Raw genomic sequence first — 23,934 nt, forward strand, 5'->3', positions numbered from 1 at the left:
ACTCATTTATTTTGAGTAGAGACTTTCTATTCATGAAATTTATGTTAAGTCTATTTCGTATGTGATATGCCGAACGTAGATTGTCAAATATACTTTGTTGTCTTATTCATAAAATTTTATCTAGGCGTTTTCTACTCATTTATTTCGAGTAGAGATTTTCTATTCATGAAATTTCTGCCAAGTCTCTTCTGTTGTGATACACCAAACAAAGACTGCCGAATAGACTTGGTTGTCTTATTCGTAAAATTTAATTTAAGTGTCTCAAAAGATATAGTATATATTATTTATCATATATTATATATTTGGTGTTTTATTTGTTTATTTTATAAAAAGGAATTGTGAAAATATGAGTTTTGTAGTTTGTAAATCAGCCATTTTACTTCATCTATTTGATTTTATAACATAGTACATAAATTATATTATTATCTGGTTGATATGGTTTAATTTCACGGTATTGAATCCTGCTAGGCCACTTTATGGTGCAAGATATTTTTCATATACTTTTGTATTGCCTTTCATATTCTTCTAATGAGCTATGCGTTTTTTTTCACTTTGAAAGTCCACAATGGGTTGAGACAAATAGCTTGAACATCCCATCCAATGCCGAAGGGATAAAAATGCTCTCCGTACAACTCTCCTGAATAGCGAACAAGGAAAATCGGCGGTGTAGGTCATTCCCCTGAGGGACTCTTGAGGGTTCTACTATCCTCGTCTCAGCAATGAGTATTAACCCCTCCATCGGAGTGGGTGAACCTGTATTCGCCTCGACTGATATGGACGAAGTGAATGAAGAAACAACATCCATCCAAGTGTCAGACCTCCTAACTGGCGAGGATCCTCCGAGATCGAGCAAGGATGACCGAGTACTCCTAGCCAAGATTTTGGGGAAACGCTTGGTGAGCCGGTCCACGGTGGTGGCTATCATCGAAAAAGCTTGGCGGAGCTCTGGGAAATGGACCGTGAAAGAAATGAAGCCCAATACCTTTCTCTTCCGGTTCTCCCTGCTCGAAGACCGGGAAGCCCTTCTCCGACGCAGACCGTGGACAGTAAAAGGGGCCCAAATGTTGGTGGAGGAGTGGCCTACTCACCTCACTATGGATGAGGTCGAATTCTCTGACTGCCCGTTCTGGATTCGGCTCAGCGGACTTCCACCGGGAGCGATCCATACCCAAAGTCTCAAGACCTTTGCTAGCATGGCCGGAGAACCTTTGGTGTGCAAGGTGAATCCTAGAGATAAGTTCAACTCGGAGATGAGGTTCAAAGCCAAGGTCTCTACCCGGAAACCCCTCTTTGCCGGGTGCTTCCTCGACAGAGGAAACCTCCCGGCGCGGTGGATACAGGCTAAATACGAGAACATTGGGGCCTTCTGCTACAAGTGCGGGTGCCTGGGCCATGACTCCGCAGAATGCAGCCAGTCTAGCACTACAGTTATTCGGAAAGCAGGGTTCGCTGAGGTCCATACCTATGGCCCTTGGCTCGACGCGAAGTCCAGCCTCGCCGACTGCTTCACAGGGAATCAAGCCGGGGTCCGCCCAGGACCGAGTCCAGAGCGCGTACAGGTGGAGCCCAAGCGCGTGGTCGAGGCCGCGCGTGACCTTCCGGGTACGAGCTCTTTACTGACAGGCACTGTACAAAACGCTCCTCCTACACAGTCTGTCCCGGGTGCGGAGGAGGGGGAGATTTCCCGTTTGGTTGATGAAATTGCTGCGAAAACCCTGGAACGAGATAAAGAAGAACCTCAGAATGCCCCTATATGCTCTGAGGAGAACTCTGCTCGAGGTTCCTCTGAGAAGACTGCAAATGGGGGTTTTATCGAGACACAGGGGAAGACAATGCCAGGTGGCGATGGGCCCAAGCCGAAGCCCAATTTTATGAAGATGGGCCAGGACCCAGCCTGCAGTCCCTCCGCTGGTCTTCAGAATCCCAAAGGAAATATGGGAATTATTTCTCATGATCCTTATATGGGCTCATCTCTCCAAGGGCAGAATCAAACTGGGCCAGCACCAACCCAAGTGGAAGAACAAAACAGAAGGCTCCTTCCCTCTCCACAGGAGGTGGCAAAACTCACCGTTTCACTCCAGGAGTCGTTCAAGTTCTTAACGAAAAAGTCAGGCGACCAAGTCAAGCACAAAGTTCGCAGGGCTAAAAGAGCGATGCTTGTTTCTGAGACTGCTGACGTACATGGACCAGACAAACGCCAAAAACGCGACGCCAAGGCGGAGAAGACCCCGGATACCCCGGGAAACACAGGTTGCATCCCCTCCCCTACAGCTCCCATTTTGGTCTCACCCTCTGTTCTTTCCAGATTACAGGATATGAACGAGGACGAATCACCCTTTTCTTCGGCGACCCTTGTGAGGCAAGGGCGCCGGGCGCAATGATCGGCGTGATATGGAACGTCCAAGGGATTGGCAACCCTTGGACGGAAGACACCCTCCAGTTCCACGTGTCAAAAATATCCCCGGACTTTGTCTTTATCTCGGAATCGAGGATCTCGACGGTGAAAGCTGAGAGAATTCGAGTGAAGATGGGGTTCGAGGGTTGTTTTGCGGTGGAACCGGAGGGGAGGAGTGGCGGACTAGTGTTGTTTTGGAAAAATAAGATGGACGTGAGCGTGGGTTCCTTTTCTAAATCCCACATAGAAGCGTGGATGAGTAATAAGGATGGGAAGGTTTGGCGTTTTCTGGGACTGTATGGTAACCCGGACAAGGCACTGCGGAAACACTCTTGGGAGCTTCTAAAAAGAGTAACCGACCTATCTCAGGGGCCTTTCTTATGCGGAGGTGATCTTAACGAAATTTTGTATGCCCATGAGAAAAAAGGAGGCCGGCCGAGAGACCCCGGACAGATGGAGGCATTCCGTCGAGCGCTGGATGTGTGCGAGCTATAAGACTTGGGGTTCGTTGGAGATCCGTTTACCTGGAGGAGGAAATTCCGGAATGGCTACATGTGGGAGAGGCTTGATCGATGCGTGGCGAATGCGGAATGGAAGGCGGCGTTCCCAGACAGCTACGTTCAGCACCTCGACCTGTGGTCCTCGGACCATAGACCCCTCCTAGTCTCGCTGGAGGGCAAGGCGAAGGCTAATATGGTTCCGAGGAGCAGAAGGCCAAGAAGCTTCAGGTTTGAGTTGGCTTGGAGTCAGGAACCAGAGTGTCGTGCCTTGATTGAAGCGGCTTGGTCCAACGACATTCCCTCGTCCCTTCAGCAGTGTTCTAAGATGCTGGCGGATTGGGGAAGATCGAAAATTCGGCAAATGAAACAAGGGATTGAGAAACAGCGGCGGCTCCTCGACGCTCTTAACTCGTCGGAAGTGTCTCCTCGGGAAGAAGAGATTCGAGTAGAAGAAAGGAAGCTTAATGCGCTCTTGGAGAAAGAGGCGTCTTACTGGAAGCAACGAAGCCGCATCACGTGGTTAAAGGACGGAGACCGAAATACGAGCTTCTTCCACCGGAAAGCTTCGCAGAGGAGGAAAAAGAATTGTATCGTGGGACTCATGGATGAGCGTAACGTTTGGACCGAGTTACCGGAAAAAATCGAAGCTATCATCTCCGGCTACTTCACCAATATTTTTTCCTCTCGACGTCCGAGCATGGCTGAGATCAGGAAAGTCACCGAGTGTACCACCCCGGTTATCACGGCGGAGATCAATTCGGGTCTTTTACAGGAGTTTACCAAAGAGGAAGTTAAGGAGGCTGTCTTTGGGATTGATCCAAACAAGGCCCCGGGGAAAGACGGTTTCTCCGGGGCGTTCTTCCAGCAATTTTGGGATGTGGTCGGATACGATGTTACTCGGTTTTGTCTGTCGATCTTGAACGAGAACCAGAGTATGGACGCGATCAACGAAACAGCGATTGTGTTAATCCCAAAGTGTAAAGAGCCAACCCGGATGCGAGAGTTCCGACCGATAAGTCTATGTAACGTCCTCTACAAAGTGGTGGCTAAGTGTATTGCGAATCGACTCCGGGGCACGATGAAGACGGCTATTTCGGCGAACCAAAGTGCATTTGTGGGTGAGAGGCAAATCTTTGACAACGTCATAGTCGGGTTCGAAGGAATACACACCATGAAGATAGGCCGTTTTGGGAATGGCCATTGCGGAGCTCTCAAGCTAGATATGTCGAAGGCATACGACCGAGTTGAATGGTGCTTCCTCGAGGAAATGATGATCCAACTTGGCTATGACCCGAGATGGGTGGCACTTATCATGAGATGCGTGCGATCGGTCCGGTTCTCTTTCGTACTCAACGGGGAAATCAAAGGCAACATAGTTCCTCAACGGGGGCTTCGCCAAGGAGATCCTCTTTCCCCGTTCCTTTTCCTTTTTTGCTCTGAGGGTCTTTCCGGACTCTTTTGACGGGAGGAGGAGCGGGGAGCTCTGGAAGGAATCAAGTTCGGCCAAATGGGTATCCGAGTCTCTCATCTTTTCTTCGCCGACGATAGCCTTGTGTTCTTTAAGGCGTCCGCCGCCATGGCCTCGTCGGTGAAACGAAGCTTGGAGGACTATGCGAGCGCTTCGGGCCAAATGGTGAACTTCGATAAATCGGACGTGTGGTTCGGCAACGAGGTGAAGTGGAAGGCGAGAGTCGAAGTCGCCACCTCGTTGGGAGTGAAGATATCGCCGGGCCATGAGAGATACCTTGGGGTTCCAATGACGATGGGTCGGAGTAAAGCGGAGCTGTTCCGGTTCTTGAAGGAAAAGGTTTGGGGCAAAGTGAAAGGGTGGAGGAATGCTTTCTTTTCCCTCGCGGGGAAGGAAGTTATCATCAAGGCTATTGTACAAGCCATACCTAGCTACGTGATGCATTGTTTTAAACTCCCAAAGAAGCTTATCAAAGACCTTCACCAATTGGCGGCCAACTTTTGGTGGGGGACGTGTGAGGAGAGGAAAAAGATCCATTGGGGGAGTTGGGACAAACTTTGTGTGCGGAAGAGTGCGGGTGGAATGGGCTTCCGAAATCTCGAATGGTTTAACCAAGCTCTTTTGGCTAAGAGTGTGTGGCGTATGGTGAGGAATCCCGAGTCCCTAGCCGCAAGGGTGCTCCAAGCTTGCTACTTCCCGGAGGCCTCCATTCTCACGGCGACGGATTCTTGTTACGCCTCGGGACTATGGAAAGGGTTCCTTTGGGGACGGGAAGCCATTGAAAAAGGCACAAGATGGAGAATAGGGAACGGAGAGTCCGTAAATGCCCGGAAGGGGAAGTGGATCCCAAGACCCGACAATTTCATGGTGAGATTCGACTCTCGGATACCCGAAGATGCGAGCGTGGCCGACCTCAAGCTCCCGAACGGGATGTGGAATGAAGACCTTCTCCGGGAGTGGTGTTCGACGGAGGATGTAAACGAAATTCTTAAGATCCCCGAGGTCTCGCTGAGCGGCCCCGACGAGATTTGCTGGCACTATACCGAAGATGGGGAATATTCGGTGAAATCGGGGTATCGGATGTTAAGCGAGAGTGGGGCGGGGTGCAGCTCATCGGACCCAAGCACCACGGAGTCTTGGTGGAAAGGGCTGTGGCGACTCCGAGTCCCTCCGAAGATCCGAATCTTCCTTTGGCGAGTGGCACGGGGCTGGCTTCCTACCGGAGAGAGTTTGCGAAGACATGGTATGATGACCGAAACCAGGTGTTCTCGGTGTGGCGAAGGTCCGGAGGATATCTTCCACGCGATTTGGAGATGCAATTATATCGCCGCTGCTTGGAAAGCTACGGGATGGTGGCGAGAAATCAAGGAGGCGTACCGGGGGGACTTGATTGGGTTCTTGGGAGCTATGCAAAAAAACCTCTCACGTGAAAACTTTGAGGTATTCATTATTATCATGTGGAGTGCTTGGAACTATCGGAACGACCTCACCCACTCGGGAAGAAAGCGAAACCTCGTGGAGTTGATCAACTGGTCCACCCAATTCTTGGAGGAATACCGGCAGGCTCACAGGTCGTCATCAACTCGACGGCTCGAGAACAGCCAGCTAACGCGCTGGCCCCCTCCACCGGCGGAGGTTACAGCCCTCTCGGTGGACGCCGCCTTGTCCACTACGGAGCTATCCTGTGGCGTGGGCGGGATTTTCAGGAACCACAGAGGCGAGACCCGTGCGACTTTCTCACATCCGTGGCGCAGACCCTTCTGCCCCCTGACAGCAGAGCTCCAAGCCGTGCTCAATGGTCTCCGGGTGGCGCGGGAGTTGGGGCTGAGCAGAATCCAAGTCCAGTCAGACTGTTCTACGGCCATCTCTCTCATCACGGCGGGAAAAAGACAGGTCACGGAGAGGGGACAACTGGTGGAGGCTATCAGGAGGAGAACTTCTCTGTTTGATCTGTGTAATTTTAAATTTATTCCTCGTAATTGTAATACAGTGGCTCATACGTTGGCTAAACTGGCATTGAAGGCCAATTCCGAATGTATGTGGGAATTCAGCTCTCCCACGATTTGTAACCCCTTAATTCTGGCTGACCAGCCTTAATGAAGTCCCTGGGAAGTTACCAGGCCGTTCAGAAAGTCCACAATGGGTTTTTTTTTTGTAATTTTGCTACGAATTTTATGACTTCTTCGTTATTTCTTCTGCATGGAGTACCAATGTATGGTTTTTTCTCTCTAGTTCCTCATAGAGTCATTTCTCTAATCTTGTTGGTGATCATTTGCTTGTTTTCTCCATACTTCTCAACGATATTCCATTTTCTAGCGTCAAAATGTTAATGTCAACAAATAAATACAACATTGCCGACCAGAACACGTCGACTACGTGAAGATTTAGGCTATATTATTTGTATAATAGACGAATCTAGTAACAAGAAAAATAATAAATGTTGAGAGTGCTGATGACAAGTGAGAAGCATAACCCGTGTGAATAATGAGAGACCTCATTTTTCCATCTTCTTGATGTCTTTATATAGGACTTAAATTGTCTGGAACGTAGGTTGATCAGACCCACGTTCTGATGGCTAGGCCGATAACCGTTCACTTTGTGTGTATAAGAGTTATTTCGATAAATGTCCGATTTATGTGACCAATTGGTGGTTGTCTGGCATTTACGTGACCATTGTAAACATTTTATTTTGACTATTCTTTAAGTAACGGCTAACTTTTTCGATCTTTTCGATTTTGTTCAGAGGTTATCAAACCTCAATTCATGCTCATATTCGTTTTTCATTCGAAGTTATTACGAACATTTCTATTCGGTATGTATTTAGTTGTTTCACTGTTGTGTATCACCTCAATGACAAATTCTCATTATATAATATATATATATATATATATATATATATATATATATATATATATATTCATACTGGCTTGGAAGGGTATTAACTACAAAGGGAAGGGAATGGTATTAAAATATTACATTTTAAATCATGTTTTTTATTTACCAAAATTTTATGAATGCTAGAAATAACAGTTATTATATATATAGTCGGATGCGAAATCATTGTTACCATCAACACATGCTCGCGAGTGCATAAACATTAGACAAAGTCCACGATCTCCATTATCTTTCTTCTTCTTTTTATGTTGTGAATATTCCATTATTATTACCTAATATTACAAAAATGTCAAGTGGTCATGCGTTTCCAGCTTTCTTTCCCAACTCACATAGAAATCCTTTAAGGACATTTGCTCCTAAAATATATCTACCAACTCAATCATTCCACTAAAAAAGATTTAAAAAATCTCCATGCCGATGACACTTTCTACAAAGTAGCAACTATGATAAAATTACCTATACCTATGCTTTGCATCAAATCGAAGCAAGACTTTGTTTTCTTTGGATTGGTCAACAAATTTGAGCAAAAGTACAGTTTTGTCAAAGAAAAAAAAAATTACAACCAAATAGTACCTTTGTGTAAAATTCAATAAATTGGCTCTTTTTCACGGCTCATAAGAATTTGCAACAACAAAAGTGGATAAATATTGGTGAAACTTTGTCATAGTCTACGGAAACAAAATTCAGTCGCTGATATATATTGAATATTTTGATTTTAGGAAATCTATAGTTGAATCGTTGATAACAAATAAGAATAAATACATCCTATAAAACATCGGCCTTATTACCCTGTGTTCTTGGGAAATTGCTAAAATTAGGAGTAATTTGAAAGAGATTTAATTTTTTCTTATAAAAATGAAAGATTGACTATACTAAAACTCTTTAATAACGAGTTTGTCACTAAATCTCTGGAATTAGCGATAAATTTGTACGTAAAGAATTATAGTATGATAATTTTTTCATTTTTATAGAAAAATAGTAAATGTCTTCCGAATCATTCTTAGTTTTATCTATCTTCCTGTGTTCTTATTGCCAGGACTTTTAGTATTTTCAACTACGAAGGGCAGCTTATATGTTACTCGTTACTTATTTCTAGGCATGTTACTTACCATAAAACATTTCAATGAATTTATGTGTGAATTAGACAAACATGCAATGGCTATATTCAAGTTTAAACATATCTGAGTGTTATTCATATAATTAGCACAATCCGAGCATGTGGTCGGACCCTCCGAGAACAGTAGGAATCCGACATTGAACCCGAGTCAAATTAGCCCGAGGGCTTATTAAGTTTAAGGAACGATCCGTTACTTAGACAAGAACGAATCCTATCGAGCATAACTTCGAAGAGACGAGAAGTTGGTAGGTCCAAAGACTAGTCAAACTAAGAAAACGTGGTCACATCATAATATAAATAATAACCGTTTGAAACCACGTGCTTAGCGATTACCTTAGAGAAAATAACTCTTAATCAGTTATGCAAAATAACCACTCACTCCCCATAAATAAGAAGAAGTTACAAAGTAATTACCCCATCATGTGCCTGATCACCCCATGATCTTCAAACTTATCACTATAATAGGAAACAAAGCAACAAACAAAAAGGGCTGAACAAAAGCACACGTCAGAAATCTCACCTATCAGACAACACCATCATTTACATTATCTTTTTTTTTTATTAAATTCATCTGTATTTAGAGAAAATCATGCCTGGAACCTTTATGTGCTTGGGACTACGTGCTCGAAGCCTAATGTTCCTCGCAAGACAATTGTTGTAACATTTTTACATGTCAACATTGAGTATGGTAACGAAATTATCATTTTGTACCTGGCCCATTAATCTTTGTCACACAATTGATGACTATAGAGAATGTGTGAAATAAATGTTAGTGTATAATGGATAACGGGTAATTTCATTTTCTAGACTTAAAAATAATCTTAAATTTGACTTTGATCTATTTTCGGACCAAAACACCTTTTTTACACACTTAAAAAAAATTCACACTTCTCTATTAACACTTTCAAAAATCTTCGATGATTTTCAACGAGTACACGCAAAACTAATTTTAAAAAAAAATCAATTTATTTTTATTTTTTACTCTATCATTAAAGAAAATGGCAAATTTCATTGCTAACCATCGCAAATCGTCGCTATCTATCGTAAAATGTCGCTAACCATCGCTAAATGTCACAAATTATTGCAAAAAAAAAGGAAAATAGCAAAAAAAAAAAACTACAAAAAGAGTCGATGCTGCTCTTTTCAGTTTTTTTTTTCAATAGCTTGCGATAGTTAGCGATGGTTAGCAAACGTTTTGAGATGGATAGCGACGATTTGCGATGGTTAGCGATGAAATTCATTATTTTCTTCAATGATATAGCCAATAATGAAAAAAATTGATTTTTTTTAAGTTTTGTGCGTGTTAGTAAAAAATCATCAGAGATTGTCGAAAATCATCGAAGATCTTTAAAAGTGTTAAAATAGAGAGATAGAGAAGTGTGAAAATTATGTTGAAGGGTATTTTTGTCTGAAAATGAGTCAAAAGTCTAATTTGAGATACATAAAAAGTCTAGTTAAGATATTTGTCAATTTTTAAGTCTGGAAAATAAAATTATAAATAACCTTATATAGTAATAAATTATATGTACACACTCGACTTTTCAAACTTAATTTTGTAAACAGTGATAAATATTTAAATTAATTAAAGTAATCTTAAATACTATTGTCAATAATTTTCTTGCTGTCCAGTTTTAATTGTTTTTTTACTGATTGTAATATCATTTTGTTTTTTTTAATGTATACAATTTTATTTAAAAAAAAAAGTAGATACTAGTAGACGTTCTTAGAACGAACATAAAAAATAAAATAAAAAATCCGAGATTAATTTTTTTTTTTTTAATCGCTCTCGGGAAAAAAAGATGAATATAATGTCAGATTAGTTTGTTTCTCATCTCAAAAACTGTTTTTTAGTTTTTGAGTTGAAAAAATTGAAAACAAAAATTGAAAACATGTTTGGTAAAGTGTTTTCGGAAAAAAATTTCAAAAATTTTTGAAGTTGTTTTGGAAAAAAGTAAAGAAAACTGAAAACAAATAAAAGGTGTTTTTGAAAAAAAATTTCTTCTCTTCTCTCATCTTTCTCCTCATTTTCTCTTTTCATTCTTTCAAAAACAAAAATGAAAACTATACCAAACACTTTTTTCAGTTTTTTCACTTTCTCAAAAACAAAAATGAAAACTGTACCAAACAAGTTTTTGAAAACAACTACACAACAATTTTTCAATACAACTACAAAAATTAGAAAACCGAAAACAAAAAACTACCAAACACAAAAGGAATATAGGTCATAACTTTTTGAGTTAACTTCCTTTCTTTATTTTTTATTTCAGGAATTAACTTTTTTTTTATCAAAAGGAATTATTACTTTCTTTAGTTCTTTATGATATTAATTAACAAAAACTAGACAACCATTTCACGAGGAAATATAGGTCATAAAGAAGAGGCGTGGACGACACTAAATATACTCTCTGCCAGGCTGACACCTGTGTCAGTTGCCATCTCATGCGTTGACAATAATATCTCTCTGTCTCTCTCTCTCTCTTCTTAAACGCCGCCGTTTCATTTTTTATAAGGCTATTTCAGAGCCTCTCTCCATTCGGTCTTTCCGTCTGATTACCCAACAAATAAATAAATAATATATATTTCCTATATATATTTAATAGCGGTCACGTCGTTTTCTTCTTCTTCGATTCGCTGGCTACTTCCATTTCTCTGCAATTTGGACGGTTATTTTGTTTTCATTTCTGAATTTTCAACCTCCATTGATTTAATTATCGAGACTTTTAGAAGGCCTTGTTTCGATCTCTCTCTCTCTCTACCTCTTTCTCTCCTCGATCCGTACGCCATTACAGGTACGCCATCGGGTTCTCCAGATCTATTGCTCCTTCACCTCTGCCATACGCGTGTATGTGCAAAAATTCTTACGTTTATCGATTCGATTAAGGATTTTGCCAGGGCTTCGCTGTGAAGGTTTTTAATTCGAGAAATCGAGGGAAGACAAGAGAGAGGGAAAGTTATGGCTCATAGAGTGGACCACGAGTACGATTATCTTTTCAAGATCGTCCTGATCGGAGACTCTGGTGTTGGGAAATCCAACATTCTCTCGAGGTATACCAGGAATGAGTTTTGCTTGGAGTCCAAATCCACAATCGGAGTCGAATTCGCCACCAGAACCCTACAGGTGCGTGATTTTTCCTTGATTAGCGTCGTTTGTTATAAGCTCTCTACGTAATCGGCGGTTTGGGCTGTTTATGATCCATGCAAAACTTGTTTGTTGTTTCGTGTGTTCGTTTGTTTGTATGAGATTTTTCAAGCGTTGTGAAAGTTGTGTTCTTTTGTAATGCATGGGTTGTCATAGACTCCCATGAATGATATCACAAGGTTTTGTCATCGAAGATCTTTTCTCTGCTGGTTGAAAACCCCTAAAATTTCTTTTTGCTGGTTGTAGAAAAAGAAAGAGATTATTTTAAATTTGCAATAGAAAAATTGAACAAATGAAACATCTTTCGAATACTTATTTAAATGCAAAGTACTTTCGAGTTTCGTGTCCTTTTTGCAATGTGGTTTGGATAGGCTGTCACCGGTGATTCGTTGGCAAAGTACAAACTAGAAAATACCTTTTGCAATGTGATTGTTTGTTTTTTTAGATAACCCGTTTTAGTGTTTATTATAAGGGTGAATTTTAAGTTCAAATCTCACCTATGTAAAAATCTTTCGTGTAGAAGTTTAAAGGTTATGCATTCTAATTTCTGCTTGATGTAAGTAATGAAATGTTATTTCTTTTAAATTTTTCTTAATAGTTTTTTTTTTTTTTTTATGTGAACCGAAATGGTGTTGCAGGTTGAAGGAAAGACGGTGAAGGCTCAGATCTGGGACACGGCTGGTCAGGAGCGTTACCGAGCCATCACGAGCGCTTACTACAGAGGCGCGGTCGGTGCTCTGCTCGTCTACGACATAACGAAGAGGCAAACTTTCGAGAATGTCCAGAGGTGGCTCCGTGAATTGAGGGACCACGCCGATTCCAACATCGTGATCATGATGGCCGGGAACAAATCCGACTTGAACCATCTTAGGTCCGTCTCTGAGGACGACGGTCAATCCTTGGCTGAGAAGGAAGGCCTGTCGTTCCTCGAGACATCGGCTCTTGAAGCCACCAACGTTGAGAAAGCGTTCCAGACCATTTTGACTGAGATTTACCACATCATTAGCAAGAAAGCGTTGGCCGCTCAGGAAGCAGCCACAAATACGGCTGTTCCGGGTCAGGGAACAGCCATTAATGTCAATGAAGCTTCGGGAAATGCGAAGAAAGGTTGTTGCTCCACTTGATTGCAGACTTTTTTTTGGGGGGAAGGGAAAAAAGATTTGCTAGGTGGAAGACTTTTTCTTCTAGCTTAATTCTTTCTTTTTTTTTTATCTTATTTTATTTTATTTTATTTTTGTTGGGTGAGAGAGTCATGTAGAATACAGCTTTACTTTACTGAGTTTTTACGAGGAAGTTTGTGAAAAATTAATCCAACAGTATTATTGTTTTAGTCTTTTTTGGAGGCTTGGTCCTATTGCACCATTTCTTTCCGTTGCTTTAGAGAATGAGAGATCTGACAGATTACTGTAATGTTATTGTGGGTAATTTAGTATCGTCTTATCTGGAGGAAAGAGTGGAATGGAAGAGCCTTGCAAGTCTAGAGCTTTACTCTGGCTTTTTTTTTTTCTTTTCTTTTTTGGTCTGTGTTTATCGAGTCAAATCCTAACATGTAATAAAAAGTTGTTACATTTAAGATATATCGTATAAACAATCTTATTTTTGCTTCATCGTCAGTACTCTTCTTTTTTAAGCTTCTGTTCAGCTTTGTTCTGATGTTTCATGATTGTTTATGTGTTGCATTTCTCGAGCCTGATCGGCAAGCGATATAAGACTCAGAATTAACAATCTAAGGCGACCTTAAAGCCTAAAAACAAAACTGAAATACACAACGCTTGATTGGATTAATCGCCCTGACCGGAAAGGACTATACACTTGAATGTTCATTCTCCGAAAACAACTATTCAACCTGTACTGTTACATGGTGTATTTTGTGTCTTTTCTCACAGTACTCTCTAATCTTATGCATCAACATCCTAGAGTTGACCTCAGGCTCGGCGGTGACATGGCAAGACAGCACAACCTTCCCAACCGTGAGCGCCCAAACATGGAGGTCACAGACTTCACGAACTCCTTCGATGAGCTTCAGACCTTTTTCCAGCTCAGTGATGTCGATCTCGCCCGGCATTTGTTCCATCAATATCCCGTATATACTTTTGAGCATCGACACAGTGGCGCTCAGCGAAATCACAGAGAACACCAACGTGCAGATCAAGTCAACCACCAACCACCCGGGTTTGACCCAGATAACCGCCCCGGCGATCATAACCCCGACAGACTGAATCATGTCGACCATCACATGAAGATAAGCGCCTTGAATGTTTATGTTCAGCGTTTTGGGGATATCTTTTTCATGGTCATGTTCATGACCATCATCATGATGACAGTGATGATGATGATGATGATGATGATGATGGTGGCCGAGCCATATGACCATGACGAGGTTGACCACGAACCCGAACGCGGCAACACCGAACATGAGAATCCCGTTGACCCTTTCGCCGCGGCTCAGAAGCCTGTTGACCGCCTCGTGGATCAAGACCCCGGAGACGACCCAGATGAGCTGGACCGAGAGAAGCGCGCCCAAGACTTCGAGCCGGTGATAGCCAAAGGAGTGTCGCCGGTCCGCTTCCCAGCCCGAAGCCCAGACCGCGAAGAGGGAGATCGAGAATCCGGCGACGTCAGTGAGCAAGTGACCGGCGTCGCTGATCACCGCCAGACTGTTGGCCTTCACGCCGCCCACGATCTCCACCGCCATGACCAAGAGATAGAACAGAATGAGTCCGCCGAGCTTGGTCGCCGACTTCGATCTCTCTCTCGACTCGGACGCGTTGATCTCTTGCTTCGAGAAGGCGCAACCGGATATCGCCCGTGATCGGGACGGTGTGCAAAGAAGCCCGGTGCTTTCGCAGCTTATCGGAATCTGGGTCTTTCTTGTCAGAATCGACATTTCCTCGGGGTCCATTTTCTAAAATTCAAGAGAAAGAACCACTCTGCAACAAGTTTAAATTGGTAAACTGGATTCAGAAAGAGAAGATAGTCTTATTTATCAATGAAGAAAAGAAACATGAAACTTCAAACCTACTAGATATCTTCATATGTATGAACAGAAATCTCTCTAAAGATATTGAATTTAACATTTTAACTGCTAGGCACGAACACCTTAGAAATCCTAAAGCAAAAAACCAGGGACATTAAAGCACTGCGCTCAAAACTTGGAAACAAACCAAACGATTTTTCCTCTTAGATAACATGATTCGGAGGAGGCGCAAAAAAATGTCCTAACTCAACTGAGAATTGAGAAATAAAATCAGAGATGAAAGTCGAGGAGAGAAATGAAAGACATACGTACCGATAAATCACTGAATTACATGGACGAAGCTTTCCCAGTCAGAGGGATAAACGACTCTGCATTTTGGAATAAGTCGTGCAAAGGAAAAAGATATGCGAATGAAATATAAATGCAGGTATTCACGTATTTCGGGGAATAATAAAAGAAAATCTTTGTCATGATTCATCAAAAGATTTTCTTTTTCTTTTCGAATTTCTCTTTCTGTATTTGGTAGCGTGATCGAAGACGTGACATAATAATGTCCATATAATGTGGACAAAAAGATTCTCTTGCGCGCTTTTTGGCGCTTATGGATGGTAATAAGCGCGAGGATAATGTACCATTTTTTTTTAGAGTATATGAACAATCCATATACAATAGACAATATTAATGGAATTGCCACCCATTATAGATATTTTAAGGTATTTTGTCTAATATTTCATATCAAATACTTTTGCTCACTTCTTTCTTTTTTGGGCAAACTAGCAACGTAACCATTTTGAAACGTGGTTTTTAAGATCTAGCCCACGTTTGATAAATTTTGTAATCTAGCAATTTACTGAAATTTACGACTATGAAATATCGAATATACCCTTATGTGGTTTAAATAAGAAAAACTAAACACTAGCCAACGTTTCAACCAACCCATTTAAAAAGTCAACTTCGTGCAGTAATGAAACGTAATCTGCAAATATAATATAGGAAATAAAATAAAAATTGATTATATCAATAAACATAGAATCAGACATGTAAAAGTGGAAAACAATTATTAGTCTAATTTTTTTTACAATAAACCAAAATAAATATTTTTTTAATCTCATATTGCATTTTTTTTCCTGGGTTTTTGAGATGATTATGTTCTATATCTGTTGATGTATTTTTTGAATTTTTCTTAAGTTTTTTTGAATTTTTAGTTCGGTAGAATGGAAACAGTTCATAGTTAATGTGTGTTAATTTTTGTTAATTTATAAACTACTAACTTTATTTTTGTACATTTTAGTTTATTTTCTTTACCAAACTTATCTCTTTCAACTTTATCAAATGCATAATATTTCATAATGAGAACACGAAGATTGTAAAGCATAAATATTGAATATGAAAAACAAATAAATAAACATCATATATTTTTTACCCAAAAAAAAAAATTATTAAGAAGATGATAATAATACACAGACAACAACGATAAATACAAAATAATGTCAAGGATGTACAACAAATACACGAAAATAAGCTAAAATAAATCGGAAACACCCAGCCCACGACGAATCTTCGCCACACATAACGCAACGATGAACTCCAGCCTCCTCCGTCTTGTGCGACGACTGAGAAGCGCCAAGACTAAATCCTAAAAAACAGGCTACAAAAAAAAAATAGACAGGAATAAACCAAAATAAATCTGAAGCACCAAACCCACAACAAATCTCCGCCACACACAACATATTGCGATATTGAAATAAACCAAAATATACGAAAATTAACACTGTGACGCTTACATTCATAGTACGTGCATCCGATTCAGCCTTCGTGAAGAGGTTTAGAGCTTTACCAGTAAGTCCAGATACCATGAGAGGGATTAAATGTGAGCGATATATGAGAAATTTTAGCTTTAAAATAAAAAACAAATCTAATCCCTAAAAAATGGGATAATCTTTCAACTAAAAAAAGGGAGGTCAACTGATGAAACGTTGATATATTCTCCTTTCCATTAAATGTGGTTACAAAAAAGGGAGGTCAACTTATCATGATTCAATACCATTAATAAATATAATTAATACACGCAGCCCATATATTTATATACACCGAATACAATATAACCAAGATTCAAACGTGGGCTAGTCTTTTTTAATTGAAAGGAAGGCTAATATAGTAAATACAATCTTACATAAATATGACACGTCATCAAAATTGGCTAGATTCGAAAATTAAGGGAAACGTTGGCTAGTTTACAATTGCAACGTTTGATGTGGCTTAGATTGACTAATTTTTCTTCTTTTTTTTCAAAACTTAGTGGTATAACTATGCTACATTTTTGTATTTATATTTTCTTATTCAGAATACGAGTGTGTGCTAAATTTAGCTGGAGGTAAGAATGAAAAAAAAAAAAAAAATATATATATATATATATATATACACATATATATTGTTCGCTTTACTAAACGAGAATGATAATTACTTGCAATCAGTGGCGGATCCAAACTCGGAAGGAAGGGAGAACAAAACTGAATTTAGGCTGAAAAAAAAAAATCTTTTTTTTTTACCCAAGTTTTTTTGGGGGGAGGGTAGGCCTCTTGAGGCCACCACCTGGGTCCGCCCCTGCTTGCAATGTAATATCACCAAGAATAATGGGATCGCCATTGTATGATTAAATAGATGAAATGAATAACATTATTTTACAATTAAAGTGTATTTGTTGCTTATAATATGTTAATTAAATTTTAATGAATACGTGCATTGTAGTTATCTTAAATTGAATTAATATAAAGACACGACATAAATACTAATCATATCGCATTTAACAAGATTATGTAAGAGATTATATAAGAAATCTTAACAAAAACATACGAGAATTTAAACTTGGTACTCCAATTTAGTACAAAATTAAAGCTTACTTTTCATATATTAAAATTGCCATAATTACCATCCACATTTTATCATCCATTTTATCTAACAAGTGAAAAACTTCATCTTCAAGACTCATAGCAATTCCATCAAGAGCCTCTCTAGAATGACATATGCAAATAGAGTGCACATTGTCGTTATTATTCATGAACATGTATACATAGATGATACACCTAAACAAAAATCTCAATAGAAATATATAGATCGGAAAGTAATCAATTTAGGATTTGCTAGCTCTTGTTGTCATGTTCACCACAAACCTGTTTCCTAGCAGCATCGAGGTAATTATTGAGCAATGAACATCTATATTCGATACAAGGAACAAATAGATACGGAAATTAATGGATCATATTAAAAAAAAATGGTAATTAAACATAAAGCACTAGCAAATGATTTTATGGATGGTTGCTAAGCAACTTGTTCATGAACACTATAGATCGGAAAATAATCAATTTATTAATTGTTTCAAATTCCAACGTCATCCTCCCTAGCAGTGACGGATCTAGGTGGGGGCCAGGGTGGGCCAATGCCCCCCCTCAATTTTTGAAAATTATTTTTCAACCCCAAATTTTTATATTTTTTTTATAATTTTACCTATAAATTTTACTAATAATTATGTTTTTGACCCAAATTTGTAAGTTTTTTTTCAATAATGCCCCTCCTAAAAAATATTTCTCAAATTTGCCCCCCTTGATTGAAATCCTGGATCCGTCACTTCTCCCTAGAAATGTGTCCATCCCTACTATTTGATAACTGTCGAGCAACTTGCTCAAGTCTAATTACATTTATTTTATAATAAATCTTAATTAAGAAACATAAGAGAATTAAAACTTGGTACTCCATTGTAGTTTAAAACTTAGGTAACGTATATTTCCCAAAAAAAAAAAAAAAACACATCAGCCACAATTTAGTATTCACTTCTTTACAAGTGAAAAAAGGCTTGCACTTAGTAGTGGTAGATCTATTAAGAGACTCGAAGAGTAACATATGTAATTAAAGTGCGCACTTTCGTTAATTCATTGTCTTGGACATAGTCAAGGCTTAAATCGGTTCGGTTCGGTTCGGTTCGATTTTGACCCATTTTATGAATTGGAACCGAATTTTCGGTTTTCAAATTTTTGGATCAATAATCGGACTGAATTGGTCCAAACCGAAATTCGATTAACCGAATTTTCGGTTAATCGAATTATGAAAACCGATATCCAATTGGAAAACCGAATTTCAAAAGCGGTTATCCAGTTTTGAAATTGGTTATCCGGTTCAAACCAATTTGTTTTCTTACAATTTTGTATTAATTTAGAAATAAAAAATAAAAAATGAATAAATAACTTTCAAAATTGTTTATATGATTGAAATCGGTTATTCGATTTCATAACTGGTTGACAGGTTCAAATCGATTATCCGATTTTAAAACTGGTTATATCCGATTTCAAAATTGGTTATCCGTTTTATAAATAAATAAAAAAATCGGTTAAATAATCGATAACTGATCCATTTTCATAAACCGGATCGGTTAACCGAACCGAATTTTTGGTTTGATGATGTGGCACCGAATTTCGATTTCATATCTATTCGGTTATCGGTTTAACCAATTTCCGGTCAACTTTTGTACACCTCTAAGTCTAAATAGACCTAACCCATTTCTTTATATGAATAGATCAAAAATTAGATAATAAATCATAACAAGTTACATGACAACGGGCTAGTTTGATCTTTTAATGATTAATATGCTTATTTATATACATATATATGAATAATATTTTGTACGAGGATATTACAGTAATTTATATAGCAGACATAAAAACACTTTTTCTAAAAGCTAAGAATTCTAGCTTTTTCATCTCATGTACAAAATCTAAAATCGCTTTTGAAATTTTTTGTAAAAACAGTTTTGTCAAACACTGGATAAGCACTTTAGTTTTTTCTAAAAATAAAAACAAGACTTTTTAATCTCAATCAAACGCAGCCATTATTGTGCTTTAAAAAAAATGTTTTAAAATTTCGTCATAGAAAAAATTGTTGTACAGATAATTGTTTTACAGATGTTTTATAGAATTATTATTGTTGCAAGTAAAATCAGACTTGGTATTTGGTAAGGTTGGTAAAAATAAAAAAAGTGATATATTTATTTATTTATACTAAATATCATATATTTTTAGGTACATCAATTATATATGTGGAAACATAAAAAGAAAATGTAAGAAAAGTAATCTATCTATCTATCTATATATATATATATATATATATATATATATATATATATATATATATATATATATATATATATAAAACCAATTTTTTTTTTTGGTTTTAAAGGTTTAAATTAAAAAGCGATTATGAACCTTTACAAGAAGTTCTTTTTACCAAATACCATAAAGCAGTTAAGATGATTTATAAAGCTATAGACACGGTTTATAAAAACAATCCCAAACACATATATTGTATCACTCTATGTCGGACTCGTTCCTTGATAATTTTTTTTTTCCTTAAATGAATATTATAGCAGCAAATAAGGATCAACCTCACAAAACCTAATTTAATCAAATGACTAAATAGCTTTAGGAAAAATATATAGAGTAAAAAATAATCAATGATTTTTTAGAATTATAAATTTTACTTTAAAAAAAAGCAAGTGAAAAAAAGACACGATTAAGACTGCATATGCTTTTGCAACAATCCTATTCAATTTTTATTCGACAATATTTGCACACCTCTTACGAAATCAACGTCCACAAAAAATCGACACACACGGTCAATAATTTCCACAATCTGTGAATATTAGCTAACAATGACGTTGCGATGACCCCAAATTGTAATTCTATGTATGAAGATCATAACTTTTATGTTACGTCCGGAATGATATATTATGAACTTGGTGAACATGCAAAAACGAGATAAACAAATAGTGTAAATTCAATACGCATTGCTCAATTAATTTCAGTTATCCTTTTCACTATGTTTATAAGATCCTCGCGAAACCCGTAACCGTGGTTGCACCAATAATTACTAACAACACTAACAATCACGGATTAAAATTGCGAGTATGGCAATGAACAACAATATTCCTATATAGGTGATATATCAATAATAGAATTCAAGAGTGATTAGCGATCAGAAAAGAGATAACCATTCAATACGAGATATAAAAGAAAAGTCTACACCAAGATCTTCAATTCATATTTTGGGATTGAAATTCACCTTAACCATTCAAAATCTAACTAGACATAATAAATAAAAATAATAGAAAAGAGAAAGAAGTCAACACGAGTTTGGAGTCGGGACGGTCTCCAAGGAGAAACTGTTCGTAGTATGTGGGATCTTCTTTGAAGTTGAATAGGCTTTATTTAATTCGTAATGGGATTCAAACGGACTTATACCGTGGTATAGCCACTGAATTTTGGTCATGTACCGCGATACTTGTACCACGATACAACCACTATTTTGCCCCTCTTCAGCGTGGCTGATCCGTTTTCTTTCAAAAAGTTGACATTTAAGCTCTAAACTCGCTCGAAATGACCTAAACACATGTAAACATTCAAACCATAAGATGTTCAATCACAAACATGAGTTTATGTGATTGCAATGAATAATTTGATATAAAATGATCACAAAATGAATAAGAATTATGCACTTATCACCTTCTATGTAGGTATTGTTTCGAAGATCGCCCGAACTGTTTCCTAGCAGCATAAAGGCTTGGGGGAATTTGACTATGGGCATATCTCTCCATTTCGACATACTCTACTTCACACATGTGGAAGTTTTGTTTCGCCCTCTCACACTCACTTACTCGTTTGTGTTATGAAATTGAAACATATGGTCTTTCATTATGATTAGTTGAGAAATAAGTGGTTTATCGTAAGAGGATTGAGCCCTATGTGTATCTTCTGTCTTGTTGAGTGAGTCGTTCTTTTTTTTTTTGTCATTCTTTCAAAAAATATCCGATCTTCGTTTCTGGCGAATTTAAGATGTGATGGGCAAGAAAGGCCATATCATGCGACTCGAAGACCTCGATGATCCAATCTATGCTATATCTAGCCTTTATAGAAAACCAAGAAGATGTTTGCACATCGATTACAGTGGCTAGAGAAGATGTGATGCCGGTGAATAATAAGTTGTATTTTTTTTAAAGTGTTAACTAATTTTGGTCATCAGAACCGGAAGCTATTGGAAGTTTCAATTCTGATGCATTAATTTAGCCAAGCCGAAGTACCACTTTTGTGGTTAACGGTATTGGAAAGAGCGCTTCCGATAGCATTTCGAAGGTGGAAGAAGGCTATCGAAATACATGCCTTTCGATAATTACCGTTAGCCATTTGTATTTTTTTTAATTAAAAAAATTATGAAATGTTGATAATCAAACATCTAAGGGCTGATATTATTTGCCATGTATTAATTTTTTTGTTCATTATATTCTCGGAACCTGTCGGAAGCAAAAAATTTCCAATAAACTTAACGGAAATTTCGCTTACGTTAAGCTCGAAATTCCCCCGATAAGATAACGAAAACTTCTGTTCCAATAAGCAACCAAAAGGTACCTTAATGGAAGCGAAAATTCTTATAGCTTCCAATGCCCAGGATTAAATATTAAGGTCTATCTCTTTCGAAATCAAACTAAATCAATTTATTTTTCAACTAAAAAAAATGAATAATTTATTTTTATCAACATCTTAGCGCTCTATGTGTACTCATGTTTAAAACTAAAGACATAAGTTTTTACAATGCAACTAAAATATAACATGAAGTATTTTATCATAAAAAATAAGTATATAAATACAATTTTAGTAAAAAAATTAACTATTTATGTCATTATTTCCTCTAAACAAAATTGAGTTCACATGGAAGCGGACATTCTCCTTCGTCTCAACCGTGGCTGGCTGGTCGGCGTTCCCTGGCACTCCGACGAGTCATAGATTTGGAAGGCGTTTCTTTTGAAAGTCTCGAACCCGGATTCAAATTTTAGATTTGAGTCCGAAATGGTGTGCGACGGGTAGATCCGGCCTGGTCTCAGATGCGGTCAACGTTTCTACGGTCTAAACGAGTTGAAGTTGTTGTTACGTTATTTGTTGGCTCTATTTTTTAGTGCAAGTTATGAGGAAAAATGTCGGTCATCATGTTTCTACTTCTGGTATGACTTTTTGCCTCCTGTGTGCAGACTTTATTTCAGGCAAGTTTCCAGGATTGACAGTCTGCTTCGCTAGTGACTTAATTTTGAGATATTCTCGATGCTGTCTTCATTGCGAGATATTTGCCTCGCTGTTGTCTTCATTACGACATATTTTCCTCGCTGGTGTCTTTACTATGTGATATTCGTTTGAGGCTGGGTAAGGAAACCCGAGATTCTCTTCCAGGATTGTAAAGCTGCTATAAAAGACATGCACTTCCCCTTAGCAGCCTTGACGCTTTTGATAAAACACTCAGAGCTCTTAGACGTGCAAGACCGGCGGACTGGGAGGCTGTGTGTTTTGTTAATTGCGGTGTATTCTCTCAAACACTATTCCACAAAGATTGAGTGTCTGTGAGAGTTGGGTTTTGTGTTCTCGTGATTGAAGGTTCACGAACAGCTGAAGACTAAAGGTCATCCGAGCCAGGAGGTTGCTCGAAGGGTGGAATTGAGATGGAGCTCAAATTCAGGGGGAGTCCCTGACTAGGTGATCACTGGTGGTAATAGTCTCTAGGTTTTATTGATTTTTTTATTGTAATCAGATATAAACCTTGTGTGTACTGTTAGATAAATTACTAGAAAAATATTTATTTTTCTGGAAAATAAAACCAACAGCTTGAGGAAAGAAATGAAAAATTACAACACAACAGTATTATGAACAAAAGAAATTAAAACAAGATTAAAGCAACGCCGAGGACCGTTCGACGATTTCCTTAAAGTAATATTGCCCTCCCCGTGGGTGCCGGAAACGACGAGCAATTTACCTCCTAGGATACAACGGCGGAATGAGAAGAGGTTGCACCAAACTGACTTCTCCGGCGAACTGAACCTGTAACAGACCGACCACCGACTACAAAAGAAAAACAATTTCTGGGAGAGATAAGGAACTAGAGAAGCAGTAAAAACACTTGTGAATTTTCTGTGTATCTTCGAATGAGAAAATCAAGCCTCAATATATAAGGCCAAGGCTGAGTTGTTTGAAGTTCCAAAACTGTCCAGCCTTCAAGGCAATTACTTGCAGGTTATAACAACCATTTAATACACGGTCTTCAACTCACGGCCAAGTGAACAGTCAAACGTTTTCCGCCTTAATGGCATTATTACACAGCCATAAGGAGTACTTAATGCTAAAAGAACCATTGGATTGAAGAATCCAAACTGTTGGCTTTAAGTCTCAAGCGTACGCTCTGTCTCTTCGTCTGGTCGAGCTCGTCTAGTCGAGCTCGTCCAGTCGAACTGACTTCGTCACTAAGTCCAGTAGAGCTCATCCGGTCGAGCTCGTCCGGTCGAGCTCGTCCAGTCGAGCTGGAGAGACTTCGACACTTAGACCAGTCGAGCTCTTCCAGTCCAGCTCGTCCAGTCGAACTGA

The 23,934-nt window shown here is 38.7% G+C and overlaps 2 protein-coding genes across 4 annotated transcripts; one reads left to right on the plus strand and one right to left on the minus strand.

Annotated features, from left to right (window-relative positions):
• The first annotated feature begins 10,932 nt into the window (after nucleotides 1–10,932).
• RABA2D (RAB GTPase homolog A2D) lies at nucleotides 10,933–13,121 on the plus strand. Of its 3 annotated transcripts, none has more exons than XM_089601532.1 (3): nucleotides 10,933–11,164; nucleotides 11,283–11,493; nucleotides 12,153–13,121. In XM_089601532.1, exons 2-3 carry the CDS (start codon nucleotides 11,329–11,331, stop codon nucleotides 12,636–12,638), a joined length of 651 nt encoding a protein of 216 aa, XP_089457658.1. In that variant the 5' UTR covers nucleotides 10,933–11,164; nucleotides 11,283–11,328; the 3' UTR covers nucleotides 12,639–13,121. The 3 variants fall into 3 exon arrangements, with proteins under 3 accessions (XP_089457658.1, XP_089457656.1, XP_089457657.1); XM_089601530.1 differs by having other exon boundaries at nucleotides 10,934–11,164; nucleotides 11,257–11,493; XM_089601531.1 differs by having other exon boundaries at nucleotides 10,934–11,164; nucleotides 11,268–11,493.
• A 155-nt stretch (nucleotides 13,122–13,276) lies between these two features.
• LOC149381842 (metal tolerance protein B-like) lies at nucleotides 13,277–14,991 on the minus strand. The gene is made up of 2 exons (XM_089601529.1): nucleotides 14,804–14,991; nucleotides 13,277–14,444 (listed from the first exon to the last, which is right to left on the minus strand). The coding sequence occupies exon 2, from the start codon at nucleotides 14,414–14,416 to the stop codon at nucleotides 13,352–13,354; it is 1,065 nt and encodes a 354-aa protein (XP_089457655.1). The 5' UTR covers nucleotides 14,417–14,444; nucleotides 14,804–14,991; the 3' UTR covers nucleotides 13,277–13,351.
• Nucleotides 14,992–23,934: the final 8,943 nt, after the last annotated feature.

Source organism: Urtica dioica, chromosome 11 (genome assembly GCF_054948205.1).
Source record: "Urtica dioica subsp. dioica isolate 48M chromosome 11, U.dioica_male_clone48M_v1_H2, whole genome shotgun sequence".
In the NCBI taxonomy this organism is placed as follows: Eukaryota; Viridiplantae; Streptophyta; class Magnoliopsida; order Rosales; family Urticaceae; genus Urtica; species Urtica dioica.

Coding starts and splice junctions, on each gene's coding strand:
- RABA2D (XM_089601532.1), top strand. CDS start 11,329: ATGGCTCATAGAGTGGACCACGAGTACGATTATCTTTTCAAGATCGTC. Junction 11,494..12,152: donor TCGCCACCAGAACCCTACAG/GTGCGTGATTTT, acceptor ATGGTGTTGCAG/GTTGAAGGAAAGACGGTGAA.
- LOC149381842 (XM_089601529.1), bottom strand. CDS start 14,416: ATGGACCCCGAGGAAATGTCGATTCTGACAAGAAAGACCCAGATTCCG.